The 24,029-nt window shown below is 50.2% G+C and overlaps 1 protein-coding gene across 4 annotated transcripts in view; it reads right to left on the bottom strand.

Moving 5' to 3' along the window:
• ACACB (acetyl-CoA carboxylase beta) overlaps positions 1 to 24,029 on the bottom strand; it is a 120,872-nt gene that overhangs the window by 8,307 nt on the left and 88,536 nt on the right. For all 4 annotated transcript variants that reach the window (XM_051972984.1, XM_051972983.1, XM_051972985.1 and 1 more), the window contains 20 exons: positions 23,269 to 23,387; positions 20,919 to 21,056; positions 20,621 to 20,717; positions 19,764 to 19,871; positions 18,699 to 18,755; positions 18,502 to 18,543; positions 17,965 to 18,180; positions 16,157 to 16,312; positions 14,598 to 14,801; positions 13,825 to 13,980; positions 12,937 to 13,059; positions 12,578 to 12,847; positions 11,703 to 11,800; positions 10,613 to 10,733; positions 9,734 to 9,844; positions 8,568 to 8,711; positions 7,333 to 7,453; positions 5,619 to 5,715; positions 4,058 to 4,154; positions 355 to 490 (listed from right to left, as the gene is read on the bottom strand). In XM_051972984.1, the coding sequence (XP_051828944.1) occupies positions 355 to 490; positions 4,058 to 4,154; positions 5,619 to 5,715; positions 7,333 to 7,453; positions 8,568 to 8,711; positions 9,734 to 9,844; positions 10,613 to 10,733; positions 11,703 to 11,800; positions 12,578 to 12,847; positions 12,937 to 13,059; positions 13,825 to 13,980; positions 14,598 to 14,801; positions 16,157 to 16,312; positions 17,965 to 18,180; positions 18,502 to 18,543; positions 18,699 to 18,755; positions 19,764 to 19,871; positions 20,621 to 20,717; positions 20,919 to 21,056; positions 23,269 to 23,387 (2,611 nt within the window). The remainder of the gene's footprint in view (positions 1 to 354; positions 491 to 4,057; positions 4,155 to 5,618; positions 5,716 to 7,332; positions 7,454 to 8,567; positions 8,712 to 9,733; positions 9,845 to 10,612; positions 10,734 to 11,702; positions 11,801 to 12,577; positions 12,848 to 12,936; positions 13,060 to 13,824; positions 13,981 to 14,597; positions 14,802 to 16,156; positions 16,313 to 17,964; positions 18,181 to 18,501; positions 18,544 to 18,698; positions 18,756 to 19,763; positions 19,872 to 20,620; positions 20,718 to 20,918; positions 21,057 to 23,268; positions 23,388 to 24,029) is intronic.

Raw genomic sequence — 24,029 nt, 5'->3', positions numbered from 1 at the left:
AACTGCCTGAAGGAAGGGATGGTTTCAATTTTTGTTCCTGTATCACCAAAGGCTGGGATACAGTAGATGCCTAATACTTGTTGATTGATAGAGTGGGACCCAAACTTTTCTTCCCATTTATATAATGCTTTGTATTTGTAAAGTACACATATTTCCTGATTTGATTCTCACGAAAATCTTGGAAGGTAGATCAAATTGATATTATTCCCATTGTAAAGATGGAAAAACTGAGGTTTGCAAAAACCCAAAGTCCCACAGCTAAGAAGAGCTGGCTTCGGGTCCCACTTTCAATGATCACACCCCGATGCTATTCACATGTTTGCCTGGACTTGCTCCTTTTACTTTTCTCCTTACCCTTCATGCCCCCAGAGAATCCTCTCCAGTTGGCAAAGATCATCAAAGGCAATTTCTCACGGTTGAAATCCTTGATGGCTTGGGCGGTTTTAAAGGCCGAGTCTGGAAACCACACTTGTCCTGCCTGTTGGATTATCTGTCAAAGATGGAAAGAGGGTTTATACCACGTCGGGAAAAGGAAACTTCTCAGGGTGGAGGTTACCTAGGCCCAGTGGCTTTGGAAATGGCAGGCGGATGTAAGACTCTCCCCCCCACAAACCACAAACATTTCTGTGATGACAGAGGTTCAAGGCCAAAGCTGAACCCCAGTCTTTCCGTCAGCCACCCAGTTGGTGTCTTTCTGCCTGTAGTCTCTCCCCTCTCTGAGCTGTTGTCCATAGAACTGCCCAAGTCGTCTTTATTCAGCATGGATGGGACCCCATCAGCCCTACTTAAGCCCTAGTGGCTCCCATTACCCCGAGGATCAGATACAGACATCCCCTCTTGACTTTCAAAGCCCTTCCCAATCTGGTCCATTACACATGGTGGCCTTCCTACTGTCCTTCCTACTGGTCCTCGCACAGCCATGACTGGAATGCCCTCTCCTCCGCTCTGCCACTTGGAAATTCAGCTTTCCTTCCACTCTAAGCTCAAATAGCATTTCCTTCCTCAAGCTTTTCCCCCTCCTTAATCACCTTGTATTTATTTTGCATATTTGGATAAACGTATATATGCCTCTTCGGATAGAAGATAATCTCTCTGGAAGCAAGAACTGGTTAGTTTTTTCCCAGTGCTTGACATATAGTAGGTGCCTAATAAATGATTATTACCCTCACTGCTTGTACTTGGACAGGTCTTTATTTTTCAGAGCCCTTTCACATATTACTTCCTCTAATCCTTTTGCAACTCTGGGAAATTGGGATTATTATCAAGAGTTATTGGCCCTAAATCACTAGGCTGCTAAGTGGCAAGGCTTAACCAGGGACAGGAAACCCAAGGGTACTGACTGCTGCTCTGGTGTTCTGCTCCCCCCAGAAACAGTAAGTGGAAAGTTTGGATGGGGAGTCATTTACTTATTGGCTCCTAGCAGCATTTTGAAATGGAGTGATGCCATTAAGCATCTCTAACATCATCATCACTCCTAACCATCTACACAACCACCACTGCCATCAATATCACCATCACCATCATGGTCATCAATATCGCCAGCAGCAACAACACTACAGCCACTGTCATCGTCGCCATCACCATCACTGTCATCATCAATCGTCACCATCATCAATATCACCATCACCACCACTGTCATTAATATCACCATCATCATCAGTCATCAATATCACCGTCATCAGTATTACCATCACCAACATCATCACTGTCATCAATATCACCATCATCAATACCATCACTGTCATCAATATCACCATAAACATCATCACCAATGCCATCAACCATCTTCATCAATATCATTGTCATCAATATCACTGTCATCATCAATATCACCATCACCATCAGTCATTAATTTCACCATCACCAATGTCATCACTGTCATCAATATCACCATAATCATCACCAAAGCCATCAACCATCTTCATCAATATCACCATCACCATCACTGTCGTCAATATCAGTCATCATCAATATCACCATCGTCATTAATATCATCACCATCACCATCATCATCGTCATCAATATCACCATCATCACCATCAATATCATCACCATCATCATCATCAATATCACCGTCATCATCAATATCACCATCACCACAATCCCCACTATCGTCATATCCATCCCTAAAACATCACCTCCATCATCAGCAGCCTCAGAACTATAAGGTTCTATTCCTCTCCTGCGTTTGTTTTTTCCCTTTTTCTTTTGCTTGACTACATCTAACACATGTTTATTTTCTTTCTTTCACTGGAAGAGTTACCAACATAAAAAGGGAAAGTGAGAAAAGAGGGTCATTGAAGCATTTTTAAAGCAAAAGAAAATGAAAATTATCATAGAAAACCTGGACGGGCGGCTGGAGCAGCTTTGAAAATAACATGTAAACAAGCCCCAAACATGAAGAATCTGTTGCCCGCTTAGGAAGGAGAGCCCAAGCTTCACCATTCACACCTGCAGCTTTGCACATGATTCGCCTTCGCTTCTATTTTGAATGCGGAAACGTCCCCTGATTCGGGGTCAGAATAAAACCAAACCCAAAGGGCTCCCCTTCCAACGGAAGTCACCCCGCATGCTTGCTGTGCGCCTCACAAGGATGCTGATAACCGGCTTCTCTAGCCTTTTCCCCTCCCCCAGTGCTGAGCACAGTCTGGGCTCAACTTGTGCCCGACCCACGGGTCCTCAGAGGGTAGCACAGCCGGGAAGAGGGAGGAGCCCAAGCTTCTCGTCACCCTGGTGACCCCTCTGCACTGAAGGACAAGGCCCGAGACCCTCGGATGTGGCTCATCCGCACAGGCTCAAGGCAAGAGGCCATCTCCCGAAACGAAAGTGGCCGGAGAGAAACGAGATTAACAGAGCGGGGCTGGGCCCCCATAAGGCCCCTCCACATTGGCTCACTTAGTTATCTCGTGGGCTGCCCTCCCAGTGCAGATGGTCGCCCTCCTCTCCTCCAGGCTCCTGATATCCCAGACTCATTGTGTCCAAAACCGAACCCATCATCTTTCCTCCTAACCGCCTCCCTCCCCTACCTCTGCTGAGGGCCCCCTTCCCCTCCCGGGCCCCCAGGCTCCATCCCGGGAGTCAGCCTGAATGCCTCACTCTCTCCCCCAAATGGCCCCCAGCATCCCTCTCCAAACCCCTACTCCGGGCCCTGGTCGCCTCTTGTCTGGACGGCTGCAATCACCTCCTAGTCTCTCTCCTTTCTAACCCACCTTCTACTTAGACACCAAAGTGACGTCCTGGGTTCCAGTCCTACCTGGACTGATTAGCTGAGTGCCCTTAGTCAAGTCACGGTCCACCCTGCTGTTCTCATCTGTAAAACGAGGGCCCTTACGTCCATTCTAGCCCTAAATCTCATGACCACATCAACCCCCCAACTCAAAAGTAGCCAATGGAGTTTATTACGATAAACACAAACTCTCCTATTTGGCAACTCAAGCTCCTCACAGACTGCACTTCCCCTCCACGCCCACCATTTTCCAGTCTTCTCTCACAGGATTCGTCTCTAAGGTCCCGCCACATCAGTCCATTTGCTGCTCTGAAGAAATGAAACCTCATTTCCCACCACCATGCCTTTGCCTGAAATCCCGTCTCTCTCACCCTCGTCTCGTGCAATCCCTTGACACCTTGTAAAGCTCTTTCCCCCAGGATGACCTGGGAGCTCCTTCTTCCCCCCGCCCCATAATGTAAGCTGAGGGCAGAATCTGTCTCGGTTTTTGTCCCTGTGCCCACAGCACAGAGCATGGCACAGGGTAAGCACTTCTTGCTGCCTTCTTGCTGATTGACAATGCCTATACAATGTGAAAAGGCAAGAGCTGTTCACGGGGAGTCTCATGTTCCTTGGGGATCTGACGAGATCAGGCAGAATCATCTGAGCTTTGAGACCCAAATTTGGGAAGGAAGGAACATGCTGGGGAAGGTGAAGCCCCTGGGGGGGAAACGCCTCCGTTTGGGGTGGGATTTTTGGAGTAAAAGAGTCAGAGACTGGAACTGCTACTCTTGGACCATTTCTCTTGGACCTGACCCCGTCAGAGCTTTCCCCACTTCTTCCCACGCTCACCTTGGCTTCAGAATCCAGGTTAGCGGGATCGGCGGGGACGACCATCTCCACGGTCCGCGTCTCCACGGCTATCACCCCGACAGGAATTCCCCCCAACCTGGAAGACATATGGCTACATGAGCCCACTGCGGGAAGGGGGGCCTTCTGACTGCTACAACTGGAGATCTTTTGTTTTTAAGGCAATTGGGGTTAAGTGACTTGCCCAAGGTCACACACAGGAAGTGTAAGTGTCTGAGGCCAGATTTGAACTCAGGCCCTCCTGACTTCAGGGCTGGTGCTCTATCCACTGCACCACCCAGCTGCCTCTAAAATCCCAAATTTTATGGGAAGTATTTCCCAGGCCTTCTTAATTCTAGTGCCTTTTCCTCTTGATTATTCCCAGCTGATTGGGTCCATAGCTCATCTGAACAGTTGGTACACATCTGTCCACATGTTGTTTTCCCATTAGGGAGCTCCTGGAGGACAGGGACTTTCTTTGTCATGCTAGAACTTAGCCTGGCAAATAGTAGGTGCTTAATAGATGCTTCCTGTCCAACTCTAATAAGACCACTGACAAGAGTGTGTCCAGAGGCGGTAGCCAGGACAGTGGCTGAGAGGGCATGAGCAGGCAGGTGGGGGGCACACTGCAGGAAGGGTCCCTGAGATTTTAATCTGCCCCTAGGACTCCTCAAAGGGAGGACAGAGGCTCTGAAGGGTGGTCACCATATTCCCAGGCTGTGGTGGAAAAGATGGTCACGGAGGGTGAACCAAGGAGAGCTTGGGAGTCTCCGTTCTAGGGTTCTAGGACAAAATTCCATGAGAAAGTCATCAAGGGGTCATTCCAGAGCTTATTTTTTCTAAAGTAAAAATCTGGGTCCAGGGAAAGCCATCCCCTACCCGGGAAGACCTAGGAACAAAGATCCAGAGTCCCCCAAATTCTCAGAACTGGAGAGCTTCCCTAATACCCCATTGCTCTCTAGAGCATCCATCCAGTCTCTCCCTGAAAGTCTCCACTGACGGGGAGATCACTACCTCCCGAGCAAACCGTTCTGCTCTTGGCCAGACCGGAAGACCAGAAAGACTTTTGCCAAGTAGGAATTCATCTTTCTGTAACTTCTGTCTACACGTAGGTCCCGACTGTCCACTCTAGGGATGGACTCATGAGTGACTAAAAGGGGACAAATTCACCAAACCCTGCATCTGGCCCACCCTGGAGACCTGCCACCTTCCCTGCGGTTTTTGGCCCAGTCACCAAACCAGTCCCAGAGAGGGGCAGTGACAGCAGCCATGGCTGCGCTTGCCAGTCCCGGGACCCCCGAACCCAGCCTGCCTCCCCTGGCCGCCACTGCTGAGAGGTCTCTCCCCTTCTTGAAGGCAGGAACCTTCTAACTGTAGCTGCATCCCCGTGCTGAGAATATGGCAGATAATGAGTCAATGCCTTTTCATTCACCCCTGCCCTTTCCCCCCCGGGTCAGAGGGGCTCATCTCCCCCGTCTTTCACCCCTCGTTTTCTCTTGGAGCCATTGCTTCAGCCAGGGAGGAAGCTCATGGCGAGGGTGGTGTCCCGTCCCTAGGGGATTACCTCGCTCGGCCGGTCACCACGGTTTGGGCCCAAGGCTCCATGACTTCCTTGAAGCTGTTCTGGTCAAAGAAGCCGCTTTGCCAGGCTCCCTTCACAGCTGGAAAAATGAAGGAGAGAGGTTCGAGCTCCGGAGGCTGCTCCATCCAAGGTCGGGGCCGCTGATGGACTGAGAAGCTCCCCGCCCCCCATCCCCCAAACTGCTTTTCAAGACCACTAATCTTCCTTCCCTCCCCAGCCCTTCCCCAATTGCACAGGGTCACTGGAACCACAAAAATAGAATCCCAACTTGGGAGATTATCATTCCTCACCTACCATCTCCTCATCATGGGCCGGGGCCCCGGATCCAATTTTGGCCCTGCATCCAATTTTGGCCCTGCAACTTATTAATTACAAATAACTCCCTCTCTCTGTGACTCAGTTTCCTTCTTTGTAAAAAGATGATCTAGGGCTTCCTAAATTCTGAGTCCTCACCAGCCATCCCTCCCATCCCCTTTGAGGTGTGATTTCATGATGGGGATATTAGCCTTTTTATATCCTTTCATGAGAGATAAGGCTGAAAATGAAAATATCTCCAAGGAAGGATTCAAGTTTTTACTCAGGCCCAAGTGTAGCATGGAAGGGAGGGAAGGAGGATCTATCATTCTCAGCTGTTTCTTTGTCTGAAGAATTGAAGGGGCTAGACAGAAAGATTCCCCAGCTCCTCCCCGTGACCTTCTCATTGAGGAGGGACAACTTTTCCCAGAGGAAGGAGAAAAAATCGGGAGGTTCACAGGTACCTGAAGGAGGGGGAGGAAGGACCACTAAGTGAGGGGGGGAGAATCACACTTGAAGAGGGGAGACTGGAGTCCCTGAGACCAAAAATGAGAATAATCCCAAGAGCCATTTGCATGAATTTTTTAGGGTTTCCAAAACATTTTCCTCCCATGATCCTGAGGTAAGTAAGTAAAGCATCATCCTGCGGGGGAACCAAGGCTCAGAGGACACAGGAATCACCCGCAGCAAAGTTGTGTCTGGGCCACAAATGGAACCTGCTCTCTTAACTCCCAGTCCAGAAATTTTCCACCAAATTGGTGAACTTCACCAACAGACAATTCCCTCGACTACTTGCACAGTTTAAACTGAAAACACAAGCAGGTGATTCCTTTCTCCAAAACATTTGTGGGCAATATTTTCATTTAAAATAGAGGAGAATGCTCTGCTCTGGCTTGTGTCCCATATTGGGAATGGGACTGGGACTCTGCCTTTCATGCTCACGGCCTCCAGAATCGTGACCTCAGCAGTGTTCCCATTGGCCTCCTGCTCCCCTTCTAGGGCAAGGATGTCCTCTCCAGGGAGAACAAATCTCTCTGGGATAGGCTCTTGGAAGATTTATACTGGCTCGGCAGTCCCATTGGCGGAATAATCTGGGTAATGATGATGGGTAACTTCTACTCTGATGGAGAATTAAAAAATCCTCACTTAAAGGGAACCCCCCTTCTAGGCCAAAAGCTCTTTCAGCTGGTTTATTCCCAGACCCCTCCACGCCACCCAAATCCCAGGGGAACTTCAAGAACCTGACAGTTTTTACTGTGCCTTCTTGGGCACTGCCTTCGGCGGAGAGCTTCCAGACCCCCTCAATCAATGCTCTGCACGACCTGCAACAATGTTCTCGGCCTCGGGCTTTCTTAAGAGATCGGTACAGGTCCCTAAGCCCGGAGAGGCAGCGAGGGCTTACTTGGATGAGACCTTCCTGCTAGCATCCAGCGGGGATCGTAGGGGGCTTTGGAAGGAGTGAACTCGATTTCTCGGTCAATGGGGTCGGTAGGTGTGATGATGGGCACTGGGCTATGCGTGTCCTAGGACAGAAAAAAAGGAAAACTCTCCAGCCTCATTCTGAGGCACGATCTTATGAAGAACCAAAGTAAAGAATTCATTATTTTTTCCTCCACAGCTCTCAGGGTGAAACAGCAACTTTCTATCATGTATAGCCTTCTTTCTTTGCTCTGCCGTTCTTGAACTGTAAATGTTCCCTAGATGGGACTGGATGAAGCCAGGCGACTATTCTGAATGTCCAGAAACAGTGCGGCAAATGATGGCAGAAGTCAGGGGGTACTGAAGAAAAGGTAGGGTAATAATAATAATGGGGTGATTATTAATATCAACAATGTCCAGGAACAGGGAAGCAAATGATGGCAGCAGTCAGGGAGTGTTGAAGAACAGGCAGGATAATGATAATAGGGTGATTATTAATATTAACAATGTCCAGGAACAAGGAAGCAAATGATGGCAAAAGTCACAGGGTACTGAAGAAGAGGCAAGATAATAATAATAGGGTGATTATTAATATTAACAATGTCCAGGAACAGGGAAGAAAATGATGTCAAGAGTCAGGGGATGTTGAAAAAGAGGAAAAATATTAATAGGGTATTGAAGGAGAGGCGAAATAATAATAATAGGGTGACTATTAATATTAACAATGTCCAGGAACAGGGAAGCAAATGATGGCAGCAGTCAGGAGGTGTTGACGAAGAGGCAGGATAATGATAATAGAGTGATTATTGCTATCAATAATGTCCAGGAATAGGGCAACAAAGGATGGCAAGTGTTAGGGGATACTGGAGAAGAGACACAGGATGATAATAATAATAACAACAATAATAATGATGATTTTTTTTACCATGTTTAACATATTTACTTGCCACTTAGGGGAGGGAGGGGGAAGGGGAGGAAACATGGAACACAAGGTTTTGCAAGGGTTAATGTTGAAAAATTATCCATGCATATGTTTTAAAAATTAAAAAGCTTTAATAAAATTTTTTTTAAAAAATTTTAAAAATGATGATGATGATGATGATCCAATGTCTTCCTCGCCTAATAATAATTCATTCCCATGGTGGAGAGGGGGAAGAGATTGGAAGGACGCACTCACTAAGACAAGAGGTCATTTGAGCTCGCGTTCTGCAGGCTTACCTTGGGCATGTAGGACAGCCACTCCAAGATGGTGTAAACTCCCTCAAAGTCATCTGGAACGGTGATGTGGGAAATCCCATTAAAATGCATGATCTGCACGCCACCCAACTGGTTATTTGAGGTATAAACTTCACGGCCGAGGACCTGGTTCAAAACCCAAAGTCAGCAAAACCCTGCACAGCGTGTGCCCCCCGCAGACTCGCGTGCGTGGGGCTCGTCCTGCTGGCGTCTGGGTCATGTGCTGGTCCAGACCGCTGGCCACCAGCGGGGCCACGGCGCTATCTGGCAGACAATCGCAGGATAACAAGAGCTAGAACAGCCTCAGGTAAAAAGGTCAGAGATGACCAGAAAGGGGAACCTGGGACAGATGAGAGAAGACCCAAAAAGTAGCCAGGACAATTCCTGCTCATCCGTGTCAGTGGTACAAGATCTAGGCTGCTCGGTGGACCTGGTTCTGGAAGTGGGTAAACCTGAACCTGGCTCTTGCCACAGACAACTCCTAGCTGAGCTGTGGATTACAGACAAAGCACTTAGCCTCTCTCTCAGCCTCAGTTTCTCCATCTATAAAAAGAACATGTTGGACTCAATGGCTCTTAAGACCTTTCTCAGCTCGAGATCTAGGAAACTATTACACTCCGTTCCTTCCATAGAATCTCAGAATCAGGAGAGGCCCGGGGGCCATCCTGTCTCATCTGTACCTGCCCCCAGGGTCACTCTGACGAGGGGTCGTCCACTGAGCTGTGGAAGGACTAGGAACTCCTTGCTTCTGGCAGCCGCTTGAACTTGTGGGTATTTCTTCCCCAACTGAATCCTGGGATGGTGTAATACTACTTTCACACTCATTTCCTCCCTGCTCCTCGTCATCTTCCTCCCCAGGTCTGCCTTCAACTGGCCCCTGGAGGTCGCAGTCTCTAAGCCCACCCTCTCACCTTCACGAAACCTCCCCCCAGGACTCCCTGACAAGATGCTACATGGATTCACCTTGGTCAGCCTACCTATCAGGAGGAGGAGAGACCAGCACGGGGGGACGAAGGATTTAGGAGAGAAAAGGGCCCAGAGAGGAATAAACTCTGAGAAACCCCCAGACTGCCACAATCAGGGAGCAAGGGGCACACGGCGGGGATGACCATCCTCCCGCGCCCCAGGAGACAATGGGCCCCGGTTACCTTATTTAAAGCACTCGCGCCTGTCAGGATGATGTGGGAATTATCCACCTGTATCACTCGCTGTCCCAGCCGCACCAGGTAGGCGCCGATTCCGATAGCCCGGCAGGTCACCTGCAGGAGACGAGACCGGGTCAGGTCTGAAAAAAGGCTCTGGGGGCGGCTACATCGGCCTGGCCAGTGCGGCCGGCCTCCTTCCATAGTCAAGGGCCTGGGGGTCTGCTGCGACGGGGCAGCAGCTTCTGGGGCACAGCAGGTGACCCCCGGGGTTGCCGTGGCCAGAACCCATCTGCCACCTGCGCTCGCTGAGGGACGAGCCCTCCCACACCCAGCGAGGCGGCTTCTCGGGCCCAGGGCCACGGGCCAAGCCTTTGGAGCTCGGGACTGGCTGGAGCCCAGGAGGGTGATGGCCTCTGAGAGGCCGGGGGCTCCGGGTTTCTCAGAAGCTTTATGAGCGCTCTCCTCACAGTCGGGTCTAGGATGCCACGGATTTTCTCTCATTTTTCTGCTGCTTCAGGAAAAGGCCTGGGCGAGACACCCACAGTCTCTGGCCTCCTCTGCGGCCAACTCAAGGCCCAGAGGCCTGACCTTCCCTTCCAAAAGGCCCACTCCGGCAGGGTCACCTTCCACCAGAAGGCTGGACGCTGAGAAGAGACCATTTTGGCCACAGCATCTCATCCTTAAGGCTCAAAGGGCAGCAATCAACATGGATGCCATTTCAAGGGGACAGGGGGAGGCCCCAGCCAGATGGCCGCCCAAGAGGATGAGGGGGGGCCCTGGCCGGACGGCCGCCCAGGAGGACGGGGGGAGGCCCTGGTCAGACAGCTGCCCAGGAGGACAAGGGGAGACCCCGGCCAGACGGCCGCCCAGGAGGACACTCACCATGCTGATGGTAATAATTTCCTCATAAGCCAGAGAGGACTCCCCAGCAATCGTGCCCGAGCCCCTCAGGTTCTCCACGCCGAGGCCATCATCCTTCCCGATGATGTCCGTGATGACGTACCTGCCCAAATCAGGCTCGCGTCAGGGCGAGAACAGACGGAAAAGAACGGATTCTGATCCTGGCCAGGACGGTGGTCTCCCCCCGCCAGCCTAGGGCCAGAGCACTGCCTTGGTCTTGCCTCTCGCCAATTAGGCCACCTCAGGCCTAGCTAAGCCTGAGTTCTACAAGGTTTTGCAGGGGTCATTGCTGAAAAATTATCCATGCAAGTGTTTGGAAAACAGAAAAGCCATTCTCTGTTCCAAGGTTCTGATATTGCCCTAGTCTAGAATCCTCAGCGATCACGGAACTCGAGCACTCCCTGCCCCTTGGTGAGGGGGCCCAGGAAATGCAGCCCCACCTCTGAGTCCAGAGACTGCTCGGCTGCAAGGTCTTTGAGGAAGGGAAGGGAAGCATCTGGCTTCTCCTGCCTAAATGTGCCCCCTCATCCCTCGTGCTTCAGTGCCCCCCCTTCCTGTAAGACACGAGTCAATCACCACTTTTTACATGAAGGTCTTTCTTTCAGTCCCTCACCCTCATCCGCCTTTTCTCCCAAACGATCTTGTCATAAACAACTCTGGATCCAGGTCCATTTATTATTATAAATAATTATAATTCAGAATTATAGTCTCTATTTAGACAGGTCCTTGTCTTCCCTACTGGAACAGCAGCTTTCCAGCAGGGAGGAATCACATGGTTCTGTACCTGCGGGCCAGGACAGGGCCCAGCACACAGCAGGCCCTGAATAAATACTTGTGGGTCGGCCATCCCATCACAAGAGACGTTCCTCTCCCACGTCAAAGTACACGGAGCCCCCCACAGGTCGCTCACTTTGCCCCCACATGAGGATCTGGACCCTCCCTCCATGGAGCAGATTGCAGCCCAAGGAGTCAAAGAATTCCACAAGGCGCTCACTTGGAGTCTATTATCCAGGGTGCCCGGCGACCACAGTCTGCAGGCAGAGAGGGGCCGGCCGCCCTGGGCGCTGCTCACCTGGACTCTCCTTCCTCCTCCACGTGCATGCAATGGACCGAGTTCAGGGAGCTGATCTTGGTGTAGTCTTGTGGAGTCAGGTAGAGGTATTTAAATCCCTTCAAATCAAATGTACCAGTTATCCCAAGCTCCCTCAGCTCCCCCTCCCACGGGTCCGCTGGCTCTAGAATGCAAACTCGGGAGCATGGGGAGATGCTCGGGAATGAGGTTGAGCCCCACTCCATAAACTCTGACCCCATGGCCTGGTGGGAGGTCGAGCCCCACCCTATAAACTCTGACCCCATGGCTTGGTGGGAAGTCAAGCCCCACCCCATAATCTCTGATCCCATGGCTTGGGGTCAGGGCATGATGGATCCAGGATCCTGGTCCCAGATAATCCCACCTTCTGCAGGAAGCCTTCCTCGAGCTTCCTATGGATGATTTCCAATTTATCCTGAATGAATCATTTGTACACAATGGTTTGCACGTCATGAGCAGGACTGAGTTTTTGAGTTTGTTTGTACTTCTGAAGGGCACTTAGTGTGGCGCTGGGAACACAGTAGGTGCTTAATAAATCTTTCTTGATGGATCACCCCCCATTAATATCTGAGGCGAGCCTGGATCCCCTTCCCCAAGCCTTTCAAGTTCTGGGTGCCCCTGGGGATGCCCGCATGGCAGCTGCCCCTTTACTCCACCTCCTGACACTCCACAGCTGGCATAAGCCCCCTCTCCCTGTGCCCACCGCTCCAGAGGGCGAGGGTCCAGTCCCGCCGGGTACCTGCTCCGGCCCCCTGCTGTGTGGGCTCGCCTCGTCCCTGTCTCTCTACAGACCGACCCCCGGGCTGGGACTGCGCCCATCCTTTCCGACCCCGCCTGGAGGTCACCCTCAGCCGCACCTTGCAGGGGTCCTCGGGGTCGAGCCAGGCCACGTGGAACATGTGCCGGATCTCTTCGGCCAGGCCGATGCGGGCCCCGCTGTTGGCGGAGAGGTAGATCTTGGGGATGCCCTCGGCCCGGGCCAGCTGGGACACGCGCAGGAACAGCAGGTCCTCCTCCTGGCCGAAGGAGCCGATCCGGAAGGTGATGTCGTTGCCGATGACGATGATGTAGCGGCCGTTGGGGTACTCTCGGGTCTTGAGCAGCATTTTGAAGGCCACCATGCCCACCTGAGGGAGGAGAGAGGGCGGCTACTGACGGAGGCCGTGGCCCGGATCGTGGCCCAGCCCCGTGGCCGCCAGGAACAGCCGCCGTTTACCTCGTTCCCTCCGGGGAGCCTGTTCATCTCCACCAGCTGCCCCTGAGAGTCCAGCACGAGCTCGGTGCAGGTCAAAACGTCCTTGGGCTGCTTTTCGGAGGAGCCCCACAGCTTGTAGAGAGCCTGCAGAGACGACAAGCGGGGTGTCGGCCCCTCGGCACACTCCCGAGCCCTGTGCCCCCGGAGAGGTTCCCCTCCCGCCCGTCCCTGTGCCTCCCGGGCGCGGGTGAAGTCGACAAGGGCTCGTCGGCCACCAGCACCTCGTGAGGACGGACGTTTCACTCTGGGTACCTGTGTCAGCAGAACTTAGCAGGGTCCCTGGCACACAGCAGGTGCCTAATAAATGCCTGCTGACGACCCACTGATTAAACGTACTGCCTATTTCCAGTGGACTAGACCAACAGTTATATTTTACATAATTATAAACAAATACATGGGACCACTACATGGAATTCATCATCTGCCCCATAGACAGGGACTGTTTCATATTTGTCTTCCCCCGGTGCCTAGCGCACAGTAGGGCATACAACTGGGATTATTTCATACTTGTCTTCCCTGCCCCTGGTGTCCAGTGCATAGTAGGGCATATAACTGATGCTTAATGAGCATCAATGCTGACATTCTAATGGAAGTCAGAAGACGTATGTCATTCATTTACAGAAGGATTTCAAGAATATAACTGTACGCATACATACACGTACAGGTGTGTGCAGACACACATGAGACCCCCTAAATGACTCCTCAAATTCTGTGGAGAGACCCCCAAACCCCTCCCCCCGCCCCAAGGTCCCCTAAAGCACACATTTTTCCATCTTCAGCCTCCACAGGGCGGCAGCAGTCACCGGGAGGCCGCCTCCGGGAGCCCCAAATCCAGGGGCCGGGACTTGCCTGTTTGAACATTTCTGGGAAGTCATAGATGTAGGTGGTTCCCAGAGACTGAGCCTGAAATCTCTTGGCCTGGAGCAAGTCTTTGGTCACGTAGGGCGTGTTGATCAGCATCCCGTGCTGGGCGCCCTGTTTGTTCCCGAAGGAGTGGAACATGATCTAGAAAGGGAGGGAGACAGAAGCGGACATGGGTGTTCTTCTCCATCCTCTCGGAAGCCGCCCCGGAGGATGCCGGATGGGGACTGGAGGGAAGGCCCGGGCGGCCCCGCTCCCTCCCTGCCCTCCTTCAGCAGAAAACCAGTCACCCAGAAAGTGTGGCTCCCCCCAGACAGCTCTCCTACAGGCCCTTCGGGGACACCCGGGGCTCTGTCCCACTTGCACTATAACCCCCTGGGCTACCGAGGTCAAAGGTACTCTTCCTGGCCCTAACCTTAGTTACCTGGGAACAGGCTTCTTCCCCCTATTCAGCAAGAAGCTCCTTTCCTTTTATACCCCCAGGGCAGAACCCTGCATGATTCATAAATGTCCCCTGAATCTCTCTTGCTATAATCGTATATTTACTTTTCTACGTCCTAGTGAGTTCCAAAAGCCAAAGGGGATTTCACTTTTGCCTCTATCACCCAGCAGGGCCTAGCATACACCAGGCGCTTAATGCGTGTGGACTGGCTGGGTTCTACCTGTCACTTCTCGGGCCCCAAAGCCCAAGCCTCAGTTTATCCCCGAACCCTCTGCCGGGAGGGAGGAAGGTGAGGAGAAAGCCCGCCGCCGTTGCTTACGTTTCCGCTCCTGGGATCGGTCACTTCTTTGTAAAGGCTGATGTCCAGGTAGTAGCCAGACTCGTTGGTCAGGAAGAGGCGGATGGGGATCGCGGTGCCGGTCGGGGTCATGCGGATGTTGATCTTGACCTCGGCCTGCAGGACCCGGAGCTTCCAGAGCCGGCTGCCGTACCTCATCACCATGGATCGGACCGACTCCTCGATCTGCCGGCGACAGGAGACGCGCCCCCCGTGAGTCCCCCCCCACCTGACTGCAGCCCGAGGGGCTTCTGGACCGGGCCGTGACGGAGATTGGGGAGGGGAGGCTGGCCCAGCTTCAATCCGCTTTAACAGCCCAAGGATAAACAGGATGCACAAGTAGTGAGAGATTTCCCTCCTCAGTGGTCAGCCATCCAACCCCGGAAGCTGCCCCACAACAGAAAAGGAGCCTGTGGCCCGAGTGGGTCACCAGAACTGCTTGTACAATGCCCTCGTAGGAGAAGGATATTGTCTCGTGGGGTTAACGAGCTGCCAGGATCCCTCTCTGTGTGTCCAGAGCCAGCTGGGCTCTGACTGGCCAAAAACCTGGGCTGGAAGCTCTCTGGGAAAGCCCCCCCCCCAGGCACCTCCCACACCTATTCCCAGCCTTATTTTACAGATGAGCTAAACCAGGCAGCTGGGGGATGCAGAGTGAGATCGGCATCCAGGGCTCCGCTGAGCTGGGCAGCCTGATCCCTGCTTCTCGATGCCCCCCCTGCCCAGCCTGGGGCCGCTGGGATCCAGCCAGGCTCCCACAGAACCCCCAGGCTGGGCCGGCCCAGGGCCCCCTCAGGATGGACAGGAAGCAGTCCCAGCCACTGCCACACGGCCTTTCTCTGAGCAGAAAGCCCCCCAGGCTTTGTGCTGTGCCCTGGATCCCCCTCACTGCCAGACCACCTAAGGGAGCAATCCAAGGACCCCTAAGCCATGGCACCCAAATAGGGCCCTAGAAGTGACAGCCCCCCCGCCGTGTGAGTGTGAGCTTCTGGGGGGGGTGTCTCAAGTATTATTATTAATAATAATACTCAATAATGAAAATGTCAAATTATCCATTAATACACTTAATGTTATTATAAGATTTAATATTAAGTATAGTTAATATTAATATATGAAATATATGAAACATATAATTTAATAACATACTTAATATTAAAATTTTAAGACTTAATACTTTTTCCTTCATTCATCTCTGCTCTCACTATTTACGCCAACTAGTTCCACAAGGGCTTAATTTTTAAATCAAACATCAATCTCTAGGCCAGCAATTCCTCTCTTTTAAGGAAACTGAGGTGATCTGGGAGCTCCCGGTGTCGGCCAAGGGGATAAAAGGGCAGCTGTGGATTGGACCCCAGACACCTCCCTGCAGCAGAAAGGGGGCTGGCGCCTTCTTGCCACAAGGAGGAAGTCCCATTAAATGCCCGTTGGCAGCTCTTAATTAGCTGCTCCTTGTCCCTCCCAACGCTCCCGAATGGGGCAGGAAGATAGAATATGTGTGTCGGTCCCCGACTTCCCATCCCCGAGGCCGGCGCCGAGGGGCAGACCTTGGAAGGGTCCATGATGACCGTGGGCACGAAGTTGAGGAAGATGTGGTTGCAGTCGGTGCGGACGCTGGTGTTGTTGAAGGCCACCTCCAGCTCGTCCATGGCTTCCAAGAGCAGCCGCTCCCCCTCGTTCTGCAGGTACTCGAAGGAGGCTTCCTACCGGGGGAAAAGAGCTCAGCCATCAGGCGGGGCGGGGGGCAAATGCAGGGCCTGAGGGGGAGCCTGCCTCCTGAAAGGGACCCAGCAGGCTCAGGTGGAGAACGGATGTCTTCCTTGTCAAAAGGGAGTGGGCTTTGGGCTGACGGTGGGGAATAACCACGCTGCCCCACATGTATATGTTATTATTATTATTATATGTCGTTATATCATGTATTATTGCATACTAATAGTATCATATTCATATTGTGTGTAATTATTACATATTAATATTATGTATTATCATGTGTAATGTTTATATTACACATAATACATATATCACATATATTACATAATGTTGTATATTATATTATAAATATTACATATTATTATATACTAATCTATTACATATATGTTATATTACTGTTAGACATTATCACCTTACATAATAATGTATATTATTATATATACTAATATGTATAATACATATTAATATATTAGACATATCATATTGTATAATATTGTGATTACATCATTATATACTAACATTATATATTAATATTGCATATAATTATAGACTAATATTATTATATATTATGTATAATATGTTTTATTACTGTTAGACATATATTATATAATGTATGTTATATATACTATTATGTATAATAATGTTTGATAATTTGTTATATTAGACATCATATAATATGTATTACATTATATACTGATATTATATATTAATATTATGTATAATGTTATGCTATGTTAGACACTGTCACATTGCATAATATTGTTTTTACATATACTAATATTATGTATAATTATTATATTATATTAGACATGTTCATATCACACAATACTGTGTATTACATTATTATATGTTAATATTTCATAATTATTAGTTATGAATATTATGTATGATATGTTATGTTACTATGTAATACACGTTATATAATATTGTATATTGCATTATTATATATTAACAAATAATCATATACTAATGTTACTGTATCTTAATATTATGTGTATCATGTTACATCACTATTTATACATATACATTATGTTTATACACATAATATACAATATTACATAATATCATGTATTACATTATTATACACACTACTATGTATAATGTGTTATAATGTTACTATATGACATTATTATATCACATAATATTGTATATTGCATTATAAATTAGAATATATCACATTCTCTAATATATTACAATATTAATGCATATTACATTATGTTACATATACATATTTCACTACGTTATATTATATGTATTATTATTCCCCATCTATGCAACACTGAATGAGGTGCTTAGTGTTTGGGTAAGAGTTTCTATGCCTGCAATATTCAAGCAAAATCTAAATGATAAATGGGGAGAGGATTTCTAAAACAAGAATTAATAAGGAGATAATAATGATAATAGTTAACATATAGACTTATCTAGAGATAACTAATAATAAAACTAACGATAACAGCCAGCATATACCTAGAGCTTTCAAGTGTTTGCTACAAATGCTCTCTTTTGACCCTTGGGGGCAGACGCCATTATTATGCCCACTGGGCGTGTGAGGAGCTAATGCTGTCTGGGGCAGATCCAGGCCCTCCTGACTCCCAGGCCCGGGCTGCCTCTCTGGGCCGCTCCGAGTCCCCGCCCGGCGCCGTACCTTGGTGATGAGGTCCGAGTGTCTGATGATGGCGCGGATGAAGAACCGGTAGTCGGTCACTTCGGTGCCCTCCTTCACTCGCGCCGCGCCCAGGTACAGGTGCATCTTGTGGTTGGCGCAGGGCACGGCCTTCAGCTCAAAGTTCCGCATTCGATTCAGCTCCAGCTGGAAGGCCAGGGCGGGCTCCAAATGGCGATAGATCCTGTCTTCGGCAAACTGAAGAAAACCAAGGCGAGGGGGTAAGAAAGTGCTGGTGTTCAAGGGGACAGCATCATGCCTTGGGAGTCAGCCCACCAGGGATTTAATTCCAGTGGTGCTCCCTGCACCCAAGCGACCTTGGGCTGGTAGGTCCAACCCCATCCCTGGGTCTCAATTATCTCATCTGTAAAATGGGGGTCTGGAATAGGTGACCTCTATGCGCCCTTCCCCCTGTGACCCCAAGAAGAGTCTGGACGGATCTGTGACCACTGGCCCCCTGTGACGGGCGCCATATTCTAGCACATCAGGCAGACAGACCGCCGGGACATTTGGCCGTACCTCATCTCGTGCTCTGAAGGTGAAAAACTTGGGAAATTCTCTCTGCAAACAAGAAACCGCAGGAAAGAAAATCAGTCCAAGGTCAGGGACCCAGGGTCTGTTTTCTCTGAATCAGGCCCAAGTGTCCACAGCCTCCGTCCCCCCAGACGACCCCTCGCCAGCCCGACAGGTGGCCGTGAAAACGGGTTCCCACTCACCTCCTGGGCGATGAGGAAGGTGATTCTCCGGAGGCCGTATTCCACAAGGACGAGCTTCTACATTCAAAGAAGGCGACAAGCGAAGTGTCACTGTCTAAGTGGGACATGGCCAGAGATCCCACTGGCAACAGCTCCGCAAAGGGCACAGAGCCCGGCACGGGATGGCCACGGGCAGACAGAGCGAGCTGGCTCTCCACTGCCACCCTAGCTCAGGTTAGCAGGAAGCTGGGAGCTGCTGGACTCCAGAGAGCCGCCGGGGAGGGGGCAGCCAGCCCGACCCGGACCCGAACCAGGTGCAATCCTGGTAGCACCTGGTTCCTGAGGCCCTAAGGCCTCTACTTGTGGGACAATCACAGTTCTGTCCCAGGAGAGGAGGGGCTGAAATGATTCTTAAGTCCACTCTGCAGAGGGGGAAGCTGAGGCTCAAATAAGTGATCTCTCTGTGGTCAGCCCTGTATGGCGTGGATCAGAAATAAGTCTCCTGCCTCCATGTTTACCCAGCACCATCTTGACCCAAGCTGCCTCAAGAACCCTTATTTGTGGCTATGTCAGATCCCTCATTTCTCCCACAACCTCATATTGCCTCCTAGACACAGGAGGAGCTCCATAAATGCACGCTGGGTGAAGAAAAGTGCACAGTGCCACCTGTATACATGTAGACTCAGGCGACATAGAGAAGCCAGTTTGGGCCAGAGTTCTGGCCACCCAGCCCCGCCCAGGGCACCATGAGGAAAACACCTTGTGAACCCCAAAGTGATATAGATATGGGAGTCAGGGGAGCACAAAGAGACCCCACCAGAGCCTCCAGCCCCAAGTCTCCCAGCTGTGGGCCTAGACACGAGTGATCTGAGCTCTCTGCTATAATAGGGAGCAGAATGTCCCCCAGAGCTAGCTCCCAGCAGTACCCAGGAGGCTCTGGCAGACCCACGTCAGCCTGACCATGCTCTCTGGCCCTGCTTTAACCTGAGCCCCACCCCTCCCAACAACATTAAACCAATGGAGAAGCCGCATCCCCTTAAATCCCCCCATCCCACAGGAGCCCAGAAGGTACAACCCAGTCAGCACCTTGGATTGCACAAACGTCCGGAAGATGGGGACCAGCTCCTCGTCCTCCAGGTGGTCGGCGTACTGGATGGCAACGTTCAAAATGTGGATGGGCTCGTCCTTGAGGCACTGGGAGTCAGAGAGGGGGAGTGAGAGAGAGTAACAGAGAGCGAGAAAGAGAATGAGAGTGGGAGCGAGAGGGAGAGGGAGAGAGAGACAGAGAGATAGAGACACTGAGACAAAAACAGAAACAGAGTCAGACAAACAGAGACAAAGACAGAGAGGAGAGAGACAGAAGAGAACATAATGGGAAAGACAGAGACAGAGAGAAAAAAGAGACACACAGAGAGATAGAGACAGAAAGAGACAGGAGACAGACAGCAAAGAGATAAAGGGAAACAGACACAAAATCATGGAGGAAAGAGAAAAAGAGACAGAGAAAGATAAGAGATAGAGGAGAGAGAGAAAGACACCTATAGAGACAGTCATAGAGGAGAGAGAAATAAAGGAGTGAGAAAGAGACAGAGAGATAGAGATAGTAATGGAGAGAAACACAGACAGAGATAAAGGGAAAGACAGACAGAGAGAGACACAGTCATAGAGGAGAGAGACAGAGAGAAACAGACAAGACAGAGGAGAGACAGACATACAGAAAGACACCCAGTGACAGAGAGAGAAAGAGAAAAAGAGAGACAGATACAGACAGAGATAGAGACAGACAGACGGAGATAGAGACAAACGGGGATAGAGATAGAGGCAGACAGACAAGAGACAGAGATAGAGACAGGCAGAGACAGACAGGCAGGGAGGGAGGGTCGGCTGTTCCCCCACTCTTGGGCAGGACCCCCCAGAGGATTCCTTGCCCAGTGCTCACCCACCTTGCAATCCTCCGAGTAGAGCATGGACCGCGCCTCGCTGAACAGTGGGCTCTCCTTAGCCAGGTTGGCGAAGCAGGAGATGACTTCATCGAAATTTCTAAGGGGGTGTAAAGCGGTCGGGAGGGAGGGTCAGGAGCTTTGCAGCCTGACCCGGAGGGGACAAGCGCCCGTGTGGAGCACGAGGCACAGGGCATCAGGTGCAGTTCCTGCCCGTGTGTGCCCGTGTGACTCTCGTCTGCTCGGCTCTAAGGCCATTTTTCCAGCCCAAGGTTCTATGGGAAGCTGCTCTATTTGGTACCTGACAAAGTCTTCAAATCTGTGGAAGGCGACCATGGCGCCCATCCTCTGGCAGAGAGGGGAGAAGCCGCTGTCCATGAACAGCTCGGTGCTGTGTCGCAGCAGGTCAGGGTTGTTGATGCTGACCGGAAGAGCCATTCTGCAGAGAGGACCAAGAGACAATGGTCACTGCAGGGCCCGGGGGGCAGCCACCAAGGGATCCATCCAGAGAGAATCCTCTGAACGTCGCCCTTGTTATAACCGCCTTGGGAGAGACACAATGGCCTGTGGCTCTCATTTGATCCTCATAACTACCCTGGGAGGCAGGTATAATTATTATCCCCATTTTACAGATGAGGAAACTGAGGCAAACAGCTGGGAAGTAACTTGGTCACAGTCACACATCTAGCTGCCTGAGGCTGGATTTGAACCAGAACTCTATCCTTGCTAGGAGTTGGGATTTGTCAAGTTGGGCCAACTTCCCTGGTGGTCAGAAAATAAGTTTTTGTAACTTCCTTCCCCTCTGGACAGAAGAGGTCACTCTGCTACTAGTCTGAGTTTTCAAACAGACTCAGCAGCTTGCACTGGGCAAGAACACACCTCTGAACTTTTAGCAGGTGCAGGAGAAGGATGATCGATTCGGAATTGGGAGACTCGGTTAGAATCCCGCCGGTAACAATTACTAGCAAACCACCTGACTGTCCTAAGCCTTGACTTCCTCACCTGTAAAATGGGATGGTAATATCTACACTATCCACCTCACTCATATCCGTGAGGCTCCCATGAGAAAAGAGATGTAAAATGCTCACGCTGCCTGTGTTCCAGGGTTGGCACAAACACACCACAAGGGACAAGAGGCGTGGGAGAAGCCTTAATGTCTGGATGCACCCTGGATGAGGTCTGAAAGTCTGCACCTATGACCCCATTAGCCATTTCACAGTCTTCCCTGGGGTGAATCCCTCCTTTTGCAGAGGTGAAAACTGAGGTCTGGCATGAAGTCGAGGAATGACTTGCCCAAGATCATACAAATAATAACTTTTGGAGCTGGAACCACACTGCATTACTCGAGATAACAGCTTTGGGGATTCACCCTTCTGGCGTTCAGCGAGTGCCAGGAGCAGGTTCTATAAGGGTTTCCAAATGAAATACTATCAAGTTTTAAACTGCCCTACAAGGTTAGGGTAGTTCTGGGCCCACAGATAGATAGAAGATCTGGGCACTTCCTGCATATGGATAGACAACATACAAGTTCCCAGAAGCCCCTCTGGGTGTATCACACCAGAGGCCCTCTTCCCCCCATTCTGCTGATACAGTGAGGCGTGTGTCCCAGAAACCTGTGCTTTTTTCCCCAAGAAGGAGAGCTAGAGGCACCTGGTGGGGTGAGAAAAGCACAGGATCTAAAGCCAAAAAGACCTGAGTGAATTCTGCCGCTGCTATCTCACTCCCTCCTGGAGAAGACACCTGTGTGACTTCAGGCAGATCACTTCACTTCCCCAAATCTCAGTCTCATCTTCTGTACAAGGAACAGGCTGAACTGGAGGATCTCTAGCTGCTCCCCTCCCTCCCAGAATTCCCACTCCACTGAGACCGCACCACACACCACTCACCAGGCATTTGTGGGGCCCCTCTGCTCCAAAGAATTTCAAGCCACAAATATTTGCTTTTTCCTTAATTTGTGATTCCTGAAGATCCTAGCAAATCCCCTCACCATTCAAAGCCTTTTTCCTCACCTATAAAAGGTGAGGACCTCTCCCCTTCTCCAGCCCAGATATTCTTAATATTGTCATTAAAACAGAAGCATTCTCCTTTTAAGATTAAAAAAAATCCCCAATGATTCAGAAAGCTGTTTCTCAGTTTAGAGACCATAAGTTCACCTATCCTGTATGAACCCCTGGAATTACCAAACAGATGGAAAACAAGCGTCCCAAAGAGACAATCCCAGCTCTAAGCCGAACCTTGGGAGCCCACCTGATAGCCAGGAATCAAGGGAAGGAGGAGAAAGAAAGAAAAAAAGGCCAAATATTTAAGAGATAGGGAGATGTTAGGTTCCAAGAACCACACTCTACCTGACCAGGAAAGAGGCGTGTGCTCTGAAATAAGATTGTGGAAAAATGAGACAGTGAACTAAGACATCACCAAACGTCACAGGGAGAGGGGACGCCAGCGGACCATCCCGTGTCCCCCTCCTAAGACCACAGAGAAGGAGTTTCACGGAAGGACTCTCTGAGGAGCAGTGATGGCATCCAGAGCTCTGTGCCCCTTCTCAACAATCAGAGAGCCTGCGTGCTTTGGTTGGGGAGGCAGGGAGGTCAGGGGGCGATCCTCCCCATGGCTGTCACTGGGGCCACAGCGAGAGAGCGGGGGGTCTGTACCTGTTCGGATGGGACGAGGGCAGCATGAACTGGAATTCCACAACACAGGTGCCATCAGGAAGCTGCCGGTGCTGCAGGCTGTTTAGCTCATAAGCAATGTAGCCTCTGCGGACATAGACCTAAGGCAAGGAGAAACAGGAGGCGGGGTCTCTCAGATCATCCCACATTAAACCAATTAGGCATTCCCCCATTTGGAGAAGATTTGCCCTCCTTGAAGGCAGGAACAATCTCATTTTTCTACTTGTATTTCCTGGGCTTAGCATAGAGCTTGGCATACAGTAAGCATTTAATAAATGTTCGTTTATTCATTCATTTATGCCCAAGAGCATCTTCTTAAAGGCAGGCACAATCTCATTTTTCTACTTCTATCCCCAATACTTAGCACAAAGCTTGGTATATACTAAGCATTTAATAAATGTTCATTCATTCATTCATTCAGGCCCAGGAGCATCTCCTCGAAGGCAGAAATAATATCATTTTTCTACTTGTATTTGCTGGACTTAGCACAAAGCTTGACATATAGTAAGCACTTAATAAATGTTCATTCATTTAGGCCCATAAGCATCTCCTTGAAGGCAGAAATAACCTCATTTTTCTACTTCTATCCTCAGCACTTAGCACAAAGCTTGGTATACACTAAGCACTTAATAAATGCTCAATCATTCATTCATTCAGGCCTAGGAACATCTCCTTGAAGGCAAAAATAATCTCATTTTTCTACTTGTATTTGCTGGACTTAGCACAAAGCTTGGCATATAGTA

Source organism: Antechinus flavipes, chromosome 1 (assembly GCF_016432865.1).
Source record: "Antechinus flavipes isolate AdamAnt ecotype Samford, QLD, Australia chromosome 1, AdamAnt_v2, whole genome shotgun sequence".
Taxonomy (NCBI): domain Eukaryota; kingdom Metazoa; phylum Chordata; class Mammalia; order Dasyuromorphia; family Dasyuridae; genus Antechinus; species Antechinus flavipes.
The sequence above is the reverse complement of the archived record's forward strand: the minus strand, read 5'-3'. Positions and strand labels throughout refer to the sequence as shown.